Source organism: Triticum aestivum, chromosome 5A, assembly GCF_018294505.1.
Source record: "Triticum aestivum cultivar Chinese Spring chromosome 5A, IWGSC CS RefSeq v2.1, whole genome shotgun sequence".
NCBI lineage: Eukaryota > Viridiplantae > Streptophyta > Magnoliopsida > Poales > Poaceae > Triticum > Triticum aestivum.
In genome coordinates, this window is record NC_057806.1 from 628810 (window position 1) to 641566 (window position 12757).

The following is a 12757-nucleotide window of genomic DNA, read 5'->3' on the forward strand; positions in this document are numbered from 1 at the left end:
TAGTACATTCCTGCTAAAATACAGACATGTCCATGAAAGCTAAGCTAGCAAAGCAGTTTGGCACTTGTACCTTATCTTTTTAACTTTTGCCAACAACTAGTGCACATTAGAATTATTATCAGTCAACAAGCAAACAATTATTATTGTACAATCAGTCAATACATATGTACGAGTATATATTAAGTTAAAAAAATATAAATAAAGAGATTTTCTTTTTTTGAGAGAAAGCAGAGCAGTTGGAGCCGGAGGCGTACAAGTGGCCACACCTCCACCACCATTGCCAACCATCCACTTCCAACGAGACCAAACCCAAACCCAAGCCGGACAGATAGATCCAACAAGAGCCATCAGCCATGGCCGGCCTCCTCCTCAGGCTCCTCCCTCCCTCCATCCTCTCCGGCGGCGCCACCTCCACCTCCACACCTCGCCGTCGGCCAGCACCGATCCACCACACCACCACCAGAATCACAAGCAGCAGCATCAACGCAACACAGTCTTCCTCCTCCTCCACCACACCCGCGACAACCTCGGCGTCGTCTCCGGCGGCGGTGAAGCTCACCTACCTCCAGTTCAACGGCTGGCTGTGGGAGCTGCCCGGCGGCTTCCGCGTCCTCGTCGACCCCATCCTCGTCGGCAACCTCGACTTCGGCATCCCCTGGCTCTTCGACGCCGCCAAGAAGACCCTCCCCAACTCCCACCCACAGCCGGACGCCGGCCTCCTCGCCGACCTGCTGCTCATCACCCAGAGCCTCGACGACCACTGCCACCTCCGCACCCTCACCCAGCTCGCCGCCATCCGCCCCGGCCTCCCCGTCGTCGCCACGCCCAACGCGCGCCCCATCCTCTCCGCCCTCCCCTTCACCCACGTCACCTACCTCGAGCCCGGCCAGTCCACCACCGCCGCCGCCGTCACCGTGCTCGCCACCGCCGGCCCCGTGCTCGGCCCGCCGTGGCAGCGCCCGGAGAACGGCTACATCGTCACCGCCGGCAAAAACACCAGCGTCTACTACGAGCCGCACTGCGTGTACGACGCCGGGTTCCTGCGGGACAGGGCGCTGCGCGCCGACGTGCTCATCACGCCCGTCGTCAAGCAGCTCCTCCCGGCCGACTTCACCCTCGTCTCCGGGCAGGAGGACGCCGTGGAGCTAGCCAGGCTGCTCCGCCCAAGCTACGTCGTGCCCATGAGCAACGGCGAGTTCGACGCCAAGGGCCTCCTCGCCGCCCTCGTCTCCACCCGGGGCACCATCCAGGCCTTCAGGGCCATGCTCGCCGACGCGCTCCCCGACGCAAAGGTCGTCGAGCCCACCCCCGGCGTCCCGCTCCACCTCCGCTTCGACGACAACGACAACGACAACAACAACAATTCATCAACATCATCATCATCATCTTCATAGATTAGCTCCATTCTCCATTCATATTGCAACAACATAAGACAGACAGACAAACAGAGGGAGGGCAAAAGATTACTTCTTAGAAGAACTCCATCTAGACATGCTCTAGTAGAATATATATATATATATATATATATAGTTCAAAAAATCTTAATATCATATAGTATATGCAAGTATAATACTACAATCTTTTTCCTTTTGATTTGTAGGATAAGCATAATACAATCTTTATTACAAGTGTATTCTACTGTACATGGCAAGACCAGTTTCATGGATGGATGCCGGTCAGTCTATAACCATTCCATCATCATCATCGTCATCCTCATCCGGCGAGATGAGCCCAAAAGGACTGCAGCAGGGTCTTGGAGCCCAGGAATTGCCCGCCGGAGTCTGACTCCATGTCGTAGCACCAGGGGCCGCCGTCAACCCCACCGCCGGACGCCGTGACCAATCCCTGCTGCTCCAGCTCTGCCGCCTTGCCGACGAAGAAGAGCCGACCATCGGAGGCGGCGAGCACCGCCTGGATCACCTGCGGCCGGCCATAGAGCCTGGGAAGGTACACCTTGTCGGCCATGGACTCGACGGCCGGCTTTGCCACCGACACCGACGACGTCGTTCCGGTGAAAAGGGACTGGCCGTCCAATGACTTGACCCTCTTCCATGCCATCTTGGCCTCGTCGAGCCTCAGCACGTAGATGGGCGGGGCTCCATTGCTGCCCGTCAGGACGGCGAGTCGACGAGGTGGCAATTCTTGTAGGCGAGCTCCGGGCCGAAGCCGGCGGGCTTGGGGAGCGCGCTCCACGTCGCCTCGCCGGGATCGTAGACCCCTAGAGCACCCTCCTGTCCAAGGCAGTAGAGCATCCCCTTGTGCATCACCGGGCAGCAGCAGCAGGACATTCTGAACCCGCTCTGCTCCTCGACGCTCTTCCAGCCGCCGCCGCCGCCGGCCCAGCTCTCGACTATCCGCCATTGATGAACTCCAGAGCAGAGCAGAGCAGAGACGACAAAGAAGGAATTTTTATCTCACGGCCAGGCCAGGCCAGACGACGAGTCGGTCCGTCCAAACCTCCTGGACCGGACCCAGACCGACCCCGCCTCTAACACCTCCCCTCAAACCTCCCCTTATAAATTTCAAATTTCAAATTCAAGTTTTTTTTAAAAAAAATAGCACCCAGTCCTGCTTCCAAATTCAACTCCGCAAGTGCAACTTTGTGCCTGGCATCATGAGAAAAGTGGCATGTTTTCAGTTAAGAGTGCGTACATGCTTGCACAGAATCTCATGGACTCCAAGGTTAATCTGGGAAATTCTAGTGCAGCAGTAAACGGGGAAAGAAGGATCTGGAATATTATTTGGAAAGCTAATGTCCCACAGAAGATTAGAATATTTGCTTGGCGGGTGGCTTCACACATTTGCATTTGAGCTCCTCAAGATTTGGAACTTGATGATTCCCGTTATTACTGAACTCCCTTCGTAAGTTCAAGTGGATTTTGTTCATGGATACAACTTGTTGTCAGTATGATCAGGAGCATGTGCTTGCGGGTATTTGTAAAATAAAATGGTACGCTTCTTTGATCTGGCAAAAATTAAATATGAATGATGAGAGTGCAAGTGAGTTATAGAACAATGTGTTTAAAAATAACCTTATAAGCTAAAATGATAGTCCTAATTTCACAACGTACTTCCTCTGCAAATAAATATAAGACACTCTAGACCACTAAAGTCGTGGTCTAAAACATCTTATATTAGTTTATAGTGGGAGTAGTAAATTAGTCATACTATATGTACTCCATTTTTTTTTATGTTGCTTGATTGGTTTACTAAGCAAGGAATTTTTGTTATTTTTCTTCTTCCCCAATAATATGACAACCAAACAAATCTAGATGATTGCGCCGAATTTTGACAAAATTCCTCAAATTTTCTATCTTCCATATTATATATCTTCGCACCTAATCTCTCTCTCTCTCTCTCTCTCTCTCTCTCTCTCTCATATAGTCAAAATCAATTGGTAGAAGTATGATTCATACGCGTGTTCTATGCTTGCAGTACTACCAGGGGAGTGAATGGTAGCTTCTCTTCACACACTCATGGGAGAGACCAGACTCGTGGGAGGAGATGGCAAACGATTTCTGGTTGCAGAGGTTCGCTGTATTGGGGAACATTGCATGAAAATCAAAAACTTCCTATGAACACCCAAGATCTATCTAAGAGAAGCATAGCAACTAGAGAAGAGAGTGTGTCTACGTATCCTCATAGACCGTTAAGCGGAAGCATATATCACGCAGTTGATGTAGTTGTACTCGTCACGATCCAATCGCGATCCAAATCGATGAAGTACCGAACGGACGACGCCTCCGCATTCAGCACACATACGGCTCGATGACGTCTCCTCCTTCTTGATTCAGCAAGCGAGGGATGAGAAGCAGATGGGATCACCAACAGCACGACGACGTGACGGCGATGATGGTGGAGTGATTCCGGCAGGGCTACGCCGAGCGCTACCGAAACAACACAGACGGAGGAGTTACGAAGTAACGGGAGGGAGAGGGGGGCCAAAGGCTTGTGTGTCCTCTTGGGGGTGCCCCCTCCCCTCTATATATATACGTGGAGGGGGGTGGTGGCCAGCCCTCCAAGCCCTAGGCACGCACCAAGGGGGAGGAGTTGGACTCCAAGTCCAATTCCCTCCTTTTTCCATACACAGGTGGACTTTCCACATCTCCCAAGCCACACGGGCCTTGAGGGACTTGTGCGCCTGGCCCAATAAGGTCAGGGCGCCTCCCCTCAGCCCGATAAGGCTAGGGCGCCTGGCCCAATATGCAGTAGAAACCTTCTATAATGTGCTCTGCACGATGGGAGAAGACACAATGCGCCTCTTTGGGCCGGCCCATGTCCAGGCGGCCTATTTTTCAAATTCCATTTTCCTTTTCTGTCTTTGTTTTTTCTACTTTAAATAATTTGAGACTTTAAAAAGATTTCAAACATTAAAAAAAGATAATTTTGAGATAAAGTGCTTAATAATTCATAAATGTTTGTGTATTCAGAAAATGTTCGCGATTTTTAACAAATGTTTGCAATTTTGGAACAAATTTTTGCGAAATCAAAAAATGTTCATGCTTTTTTCAAAAAGTTTTTGTATTAAACTATGTTAATAAAATTGAGCAAAATTTCGCCATTTCAAAAAATGTTCATGAATTGAAAAATATCCTAAAATTTCAAAAAATCTTCGTGACCTACAAAATAGTTTATTGATTCATAAAATGTTGGCTGATTCAAACAATGATCATGCAGTTCAAAAATGTTCATTAAATCATTTTTTGTGAATTTAAAAAATTATTCCATAAATTTCCAAAAAAAAATGTTCTTGACTCTAGAAATGTTAGCCTATTCAAGAAAAATGTTTTAGAAAAAATTCATGAATTTTAAAAATGTTCATGATTTTAGAAAATGTTTGAAAATATGTAAAAATGTTCACAAATTTGAAAAATGTACACGAGTTTAAAAATGTTCATGATTTTCAATTTTTTCAAGATGTCATTAAAATGGGACTGATAGTGTCTCTTGGTGATGCAGTAAAATGTGGTCATGGCCATTTAAGATTATGATTTATTTCACCCCTTGCAACGCACGTGCCGTTTTGCTAGTTAAACTAAAATCTATATCTATAACTAACTAATAATCAAAGGGCTATTGCTTTCGGCGGTATGTCATGGATTTTTCCTCCAAGGTTGCAAAAAATTACATACGAATGCCATCTATAAGTGATAAAAAATGTTTCTCACAAGGGAATTCCCCGCCTGGACCGGCCCATGCAGTAGGGACCTCTTATACAGTGCTCTGCGCGCTTGGAGAGATGCGACATGCCCGTTGGGCCGGCCCATGTCCGACCGGCCTATTTTCTATATTTCGTTTTTATTTTCTCTTTGTCTTTTCCGTTTCTGTTATTTTATACTTTAAATTAGTTGGGACTTAAAAAAGTTTCGAAAATAAAAAATTGAGAGCTTTTAAATATAATGTCTGTAGATTCATTTTTTTGTTATTTTGTAAAAATATGTTTTCTTATTCAATTTTTTTTGAAAACAGATGTTTGGAAAATAAAAAATGTTCATGATTTTCTAAAAAGTTCGTGTATTAAAAAATGTTGATGATTTGAACAAAAATAGGGCAATTCAGAAAATGTCATGAACGAAAAATACCCTAAAAAGCAGACTAAGGTATAGCCTAGTGGTAGGAAGGGGATGATGCCTTCTCACCCACCCAGGTTCAAGGCACGGTACTTGCAATTTGGGTTTGTTGCACCAATTATACTGTAGGGGTTCCCTTACAGTCTTTCTGTAAAAAAAATACCCTAAAAATTAAAAAACTATTCATGACTTAAAAAATAGTTTATTCATTCATAAAATGTTCGCTGATTCAAAAAATGATCTTGCATTTCAGAAAATGTTCATTAAATCCAAAAACAGTTCATCAAATCAAAACAAAAAGTTTGTGAATTTGAAAAGTTGTTCCACCAATTTCCAAAGAAAATGTCCATCAATTCTAGGAAAATTCACGGACTCAAGAAAATTGTTTTAAGAAATGTGCATAATTTTTAAAATGTTTTATAATAGTATAAAATGGCCATGAATTAAAAAATGTTCTTGATTTTAGAAAATGTTCAAAAAAATTTAAAAGTCTTCACGATTTCAAATATGTGCATGAATTTATTTATTTCATGATTTCAAAAATTGTTTATGATTTCATGAAATTGAGAGTGATATTGTATCTCGGTGATACAACAAAATGTGGTCATGGCCATTGGAGATTATGGTTTTTTACTCCATTGCAACGTAGGGGCCCTTTTGCTAGTACTACCTAAGCAATTTGTGGAGCATCCTCGGATCCGGCCGAGGACAGTCCGGTGGCCATGGCCGAGGAACCGGCGGGTCACCCCTCAAAGAACAGCGGCCACAGTCGATTGAATCGAGCTTGGAGATCGGATCCGCGCTCTCAAGATGATCTCGAACACGCCGCCCCGCAAACGTCCCAAGGGTCCCCTTGAGCCACCCTTGCATCGCAGGACAATGTCAAATCGATCCGGATTCGGATTTGCTCTGCCCCCACGTCGCATGTTGTCCCGGGGGTTCGGGACCAACCGACGTCTAGGATTTGGCCTATGTTAAGCAGAAGCCTAGAAAAACCATTCGGCAATTCTGGATGAGATTCTTGTTCGTAAAAAATAAGATCCTAGATTACTGCGATACATAAGCTATTTTGGCGTTCCGTTAGAATTGTCATAATGAAGGCATCCATAGTCTTCGCACGGAGATGATTCAGAATGTTTCTTAAGCTATCAGACATAGTATCAAGATACTGTGTTATGGAAGACACCTGGTTAGCAGAAAAAGAATAGAAAGATTTGATCAAAGATCTGCTCGTTCCTCAAGGCATACACGCCGATGCGAGAAGTGCTCCAGAACCATTGAGCGGGTTGCTCGTCATGAGCACCAAAAGAAGCAACCAGCAAAGAAACCAAAAACTACACTGGATGCAACCCATCACAATCAATATATCAAAAGTAAAAAGTAGGGGCCTGAATCTGGTTAAACAATGTGTCCCTACTTTCTTCTGTTACCATCTAGCTCAGATCATCAAGCTTGCAACCCTCTATCCGAGATCTGCCAGTTTTAGCACCGATACCGTCTGCTTCCTCTTGCCGGAAATCAACAAAATATGGTCATAGCCATTAGTAGCATATATTTGTAAGAAATATAATTAATAAAAATTAAACAGGGAAACAACTGTGTGCGCGCACGACTGATGGCTACGATCGCCCGATCGATCAACTCACTTTCCGACGCTAATTAAGCGTTGTTCTCTTTGTCTTTGTCGGAAGCTCACAAGGCAGAACACACTTGGTCAGTTGGTCTATCCCAATCCCGTCCCTTCCACGTCCTCCACCATGCTGATTACCTCGCCTTGATGCTACTAAGGCTGGTTATAGTGGAGAGTAACTTATACTAGCGTCACGCATATGACATTAGTCTAACTTACTTTTTTTTATAATGTAAAGTAATATAGTAATAATGTCATAGATGGTCTCATTTATTAGCTTACTCATCATGTCTTGAGAAGCGCTATGTTGCAGTAACATATTATGTTATAACATTTTATTAACTATTTTTTTAGAAAAGGAGGATGATCCCCGGCCATTTTATTGATTATTCTCGAGGACCTTATAAAGTAGAACAACAATATGTCCAAATCCGCCATCTTGGCAACATTTGCCGCTACTCCTATCCAAATGATGAAGGGTGCAAGCTGGGCCACATACCCAGACCTCTCACCTAAGCTTAACATCTAAAGCCGGAGGCCCCGACCGAGCCATCTGCCGGGTCCGGGGCTCAAACCGGTCCGACGCACTCACATGTGTTGTCGCCGCCATCTTCCACTGGTCCATTTTCAGAGCAGAGAGGTGACAACCTTGGCAGGTTCTCCACCATCGACGCCACCACGACGACCTCCACCTACGCGAGCCTTGGCAGGTCCTCCGCCATTGACGCCACCATGACGCCAGCCGATGACCTCCATCTACGCGAGTCCATCTCCAAGCAACGGACGTAAATCCATGCTAGGATCGGGCCACACCACCACCGTCGTCCACCACCCACAAGCGCCACCAACCCTAAGATTCCAAAGCGGCGCCTTCAAGAAGGGAACGGCGCCGTGAGCGCCGCCGCCGCCCAACAAAGTTAGGGCTTGCGCCTGGGAGAACTAGGGGAAGGTGAAGTGAAGAGATCAGTCCATACTGACGCCTCCAAGGAAGGAACGGCACCCTCAGGCGTCGCCGTCGGCGCGGCCGGTCATAGCCGGCTAGGGATTTCGCCTGAACCAGATCCCCGCCACCAGCAACACCTCCTGTACAGAACCGGCGACCAAGAGGAAGTGTGGCCCGACCAGGCTGGCGCACACGCCGACCAGGGGAGGAGGGGAGGCGCCAGATCGCGCGCACCGACCGTCGCAGAAGCCGCCGCCGGCCGCCAACGACCACCGAATCCCGCCACCCGCGCAGTCGGGACATGAGATCCACCGCCCGCACGGCTGCTAGCCGGCCGTGCCTTGCCAATGGAGGCACCGCTCTAGATCTGGGGTCCCCACGCAGAAGCAGGGCAACCGAGGCCCCGCCGCCACCATCCTTGGCGCCCCGGGCTTGCCCGGCGGCTGCCTCAGGCGGCGGCGAGGAAGGGAAGGGGGGGGGGGTCAGGAGTAGGGGCGGCTAGGGTTGGGGGTGAGGAGGAGGGGAGGCTAGGGTTGGGGGACGGAGCATCTCATTAACTACTTGTCACATAAACAATTTTTTTTTAAATGCGCTATGTTACTCTCACTATGACTGGCCTAACATTGTAGTCCAACCTCTGCATGCACACGAGGCAGCCAAGAGGATCCTTCTTGCCGATTTGCCATGCTACTAACATGGCCTCTTGAAGGAGGATGTCCCCATCACAACCTTATTAAGAAAGTTTGACTCTCCAAGAAAGTCGGAGGTCCACTTACTTTGGGACAGGAAGAAACAAACGAGAAACTAGCTCCACCGCTAAACGCCCGCTCACCTACTTTCATTCCCCTCCCCACAACTTGCATCCCCGCTTCGACATGGTTCCTTCCTCATAATAAGAATCAATGCAAGCATGCATACGCAAGAAGCCGACCAGACCCATACACAAATTTCAGTCCCGTGGCTGCGGCAATGGCATGCATCTCCATGTGAATTGCGAGTGCATGTATTTCCATAATGTCTTAATCTTAACAATCCATCTTATTTCTCTTGTTGTTTCTTTTTTCTACCACCAAACTGACAAGAACGAAATGAACACAGGAAAGTTAAAAAGGTTCCTAATTGACTTGGTGGTAGTATTAGGCGTAGCGGCCTTGATTTTCGCCAACAATGCCACAAGGCCCGAGGTAAGCAAGCACATGTTCCACATGATATTATTCATACTAGCAGTACTAGTATTATGTTTGTTTTTGGTTGTTTGTTAATTTGCATGTGTTTAACGGAACGGAATACGTACTATACTTACTTGGTTGTTGTAATTTTTTGTTTAAAAAAATATATAGAAGCCTGAGGATATCAGGTTGAACGACAGGGGTGAGTGCGTGTACCCTATGAGCCTGTCTTTGGTGGTGGGTTTGGCCGAGCTGGCTGTCCTTGTGGGCTGCGTCTCGTATTTCACCTTCCGACACGGATGCTGCTGGGTGCGCCGCGACGGCGTCTCTGATTTGAGCTTCGCGCTGGGCATCTTCTTCGCCATCCTCGCATGGTGAGTGAGTTGAGCCCTTCATAAATAAATACAAGAGCATTTAGATCACTACTTCTCTAATGGTGTGGGTGTGGGTGTGGGCGTGGGCGTGTGCAGGTTATTGGCGTTGTGGGCGGCACGACTATATCTCGTCGATGTGGCGGCGATCTGGCCGGGGAGGCGTGGTAAACCCCCGGAGTGTTACACCTCTCTTAAGACGGATCACCATCACCTTATGGAGAAAGCATTCGGACCCTTCATCTTTGCCATCGCCTTTGCAATCGGCTCCTACAAGAAACTTTCCCCTCCTCCTGTACAAACCTAGCTAGCTAGCGTACGATCTCCCCAACATTCCATGTGAGCACATTATATTGGAGGCTCCTTTTTTCCTGGTTTGATTATTTTGTTAACTCACATTCACATATCATGATTAGAGTCGGATTTCTACAATGCATGTGGGAAGCTTCAAGCATATTTAATATTTGATTTGAGGGATATTTTTCTTAACTTCGAGTCTAGTTAGGCTTTTGAAATTAGGGAGCGTCTATGTGCATCTCCAACGCTGACGCCCCAAACCGGACACCTCATCCGTCAGCGGACACTCATGCGTGAGCTGGTCATCTAATCATAACTAAGTATTTGTTCAAGCAAAAACAAATACCTCAGCTCTGGTCCACCCACATAACACTTATAACGTTAAATCAATATGAATCGTGGTGAAAGTAACTTGTCGATATTCCCGTGTGCCCTCCGGCAGTTCCGGCTCCGCCTCCACCATGGTAGCATTCTCCTTCTCCGGCTTTGCGTGCTCCTTCTCCGGCTACGAAGAATCCGGAGGCAGGCCGATAGCAACCCTCACATCGCGCCAAGCATGGATCTCTTCCAGCAGCTGCAACCGACGCTCTGGAGTCAGTATCGCATACATGGTGATCCTCTGCCGGGCCATGGCTAGCAGCTACGGCGAGCAGATGGAAGGTGGCGGCACCGAGGGGATGGAGAGGGAAGGGATGGGGACGACATAGAGATGGGCTGCCGTCGTCTGGCTTAAATGGCCGGACTTGGTCCCTCAGGCGTTACGTCGGAGTGGTGCCATGAATGCGTCCGCACCGAGGACCGGAGGAGGCGCTCGTTGGACCTGTTGAGTAACGTGATTGTATTAAGAAACATAGGATAAACTAGGAAGTATTCTGGCTTGTCTTATACTTCAAATAGGTCATGTACTCCTATATATATGCCCACGAGGCTCAAGCAATACAACGAACTATTTTCACTAAATCCCGCTCTCCCTTCTAACATGGTATCAGTTTCCGGATTCTAAACCCTAGTCACCGCCGATTTCCACACCCGCGCGCCGCCCCCTGCTCACTCCTCCGGTTGGGGCGTCGCCGGTGAGCCAGCATCAACACTCGTGCATCACCATGGGCCCTTGCTCAATCCTCCGGCCCGGGAGTCGCGGCGAGCCCGACATATTTTTCTCCTCTCTTTCTCTCTTGCTCCCAGCACCTCCTCCTCAGCTTCTCCCGCATCGTCCGCCGCCCGCATCAACACCGCCTCCCAGCAAGCATAGCTCCGCCCTGGCCGTTCACCATTCTCCCGCTCCTCTCACCCTCCTCCTTCTACCCGCCTCCTGTGCCCGCGCTCGCAACCGTGGCCGCTTCTGCTTGCACCGGCCGCCATGGCCACAACTCAAGAGAAGCGCGCACTAGAGGATGCGACCAAGTAAAGATCGAGCCCACCCAACACTGATTGTCTCCACATGACCCCAGGATGCGACCAGGTCAAAATCAACAATCTCAATTGGATGTGAGGCATTCAAAAATTATGAAGCATAGTGATATGGAAGATGTGTGCCCAATTTTCTTCCCAAACAATACGACAACAAGGCAAAGCCGAAAGATTGAATGGACTTTTTACACAACTCCTCGCATTTCCTATTTTCCATATTATATTAGTCGGAGGAGGATCGAGGATCTTTGTGCAACACATTCCTCCTGATCCTCTGAGCGTTGCACTACATATTCATATACAAATATACAATTCTAATCCTTGCCGATCAGGGAGCTTGACAGCCGATAAATTAAAGAAAGAATAATAATGAAAGAATTGTTCGATCCTTCCTCTCTAGGCTAGCTAGCCGCTGAGGTGGCGAGCGCGCGTACGTGTCCTCATCAATATCAGAGGGAGGGAGGGTCAGAGTGCCACGATGGCGAGCAATGCGAGCACGGCGACGACGGCGCCCCACGCGGTGCCGGAGTCGTCCTGGTGGGTGAGGTAGTGGCAGCACGCGTGGCAGTTTCCTTGATTGCTTGCTAGTATAGTTGATGGTTGCATGGGGAGTAAGTTTGGATTTGGGTTGTAGAAGGAAGAGAGGAAAGCATATGCAAGTTGTATTATCGAAAAAGACTTTCGACCCGCTTTATAAATAAAGTAACCATCAAGCACAAAGTATCAAGGTAACAACAAAACACACTACACACCAACACAACGCCACCGCAGGTCAGGTCCAACACACACACAAAGACACAAACAGCCCCAAGTTCCTCTGTGGGCACAGCACAACAAGTCCAACACAGACGCACGGCAAAACAACCCAAGACGGCGGTGACGGAGGCAGTGCAAATTGTACTGTGGGGGCATCGCATTGCATTGCATCGGTTGAGAGGCAAAGAAGAAGATGCCAAAAAGGAAGACGAAGGATGGACAAGTGTAGCAACCAAGGGCAAGGGGAGGTAGCTGACCTAGGAAGGAAAAGGGCATTTTTTGCATCAGGTGAGAAGGAAAGGAAAGCAGCTGCTTATACTACAAGTTTTCCTATGCAACTTCTTTGTATTTTTTTATTTTTCTATGCAACTTCACACGGGAGTAGATTGGGCACCCAAGTTTGAGATCCCATGATTTCATACTTTTTTGAATTCTCGTGGTATATTTTGAATTTAATTTTCGTACAGGGGGGTGCCCTTGCCGGCGACGATGCCCGTTGACAAAATATTGTTCTATGTTGTTGCAAAAATTTAAATCAAAATTCAAAACATTGGGCGATATACAAAAATAATGAATTTAGCATCAATGTGGTAATGGATCAAATTTAAAGC

General features: G+C 47.8%; 2 protein-coding genes across 3 annotated transcripts; both read left to right on the forward strand.

Annotated features, from left to right (window-relative positions):
- Nucleotides 1-149: 149 nt before the first annotated feature.
- On the forward strand, nucleotides 150-1631 carry LOC123101902 (uncharacterized). The gene has a single exon (XM_044523143.1). The coding sequence runs from the start codon at nucleotides 354-356 to the stop codon at nucleotides 1392-1394; it is 1041 nt and encodes a 346-aa protein (XP_044379078.1). The 5' UTR covers nucleotides 150-353; the 3' UTR covers nucleotides 1395-1631.
- A 7430-nt stretch (nucleotides 1632-9061) lies between these two features.
- LOC123106243 (uncharacterized) lies at nucleotides 9062-10147 on the forward strand. Of its 2 annotated transcripts, XR_006451246.1 has the most exons (4): nucleotides 9062-9146; nucleotides 9242-9327; nucleotides 9484-9686; nucleotides 9783-10147. XR_006451246.1 is itself a non-coding variant. In XM_044528460.1 (3 exons), the coding sequence occupies exons 1-3, from the start codon at nucleotides 9118-9120 to the stop codon at nucleotides 9988-9990; spliced, it is 621 nt and encodes a 206-aa protein (XP_044384395.1). In that variant the 5' UTR covers nucleotides 9066-9117; the 3' UTR covers nucleotides 9991-10137. The 2 variants fall into 2 exon arrangements, 1 of the variants encoding a protein (XP_044384395.1); XM_044528460.1 differs by having other exon boundaries at nucleotides 9066-9327; nucleotides 9783-10137.
- Nucleotides 10148-12757: the final 2610 nt, after the last annotated feature.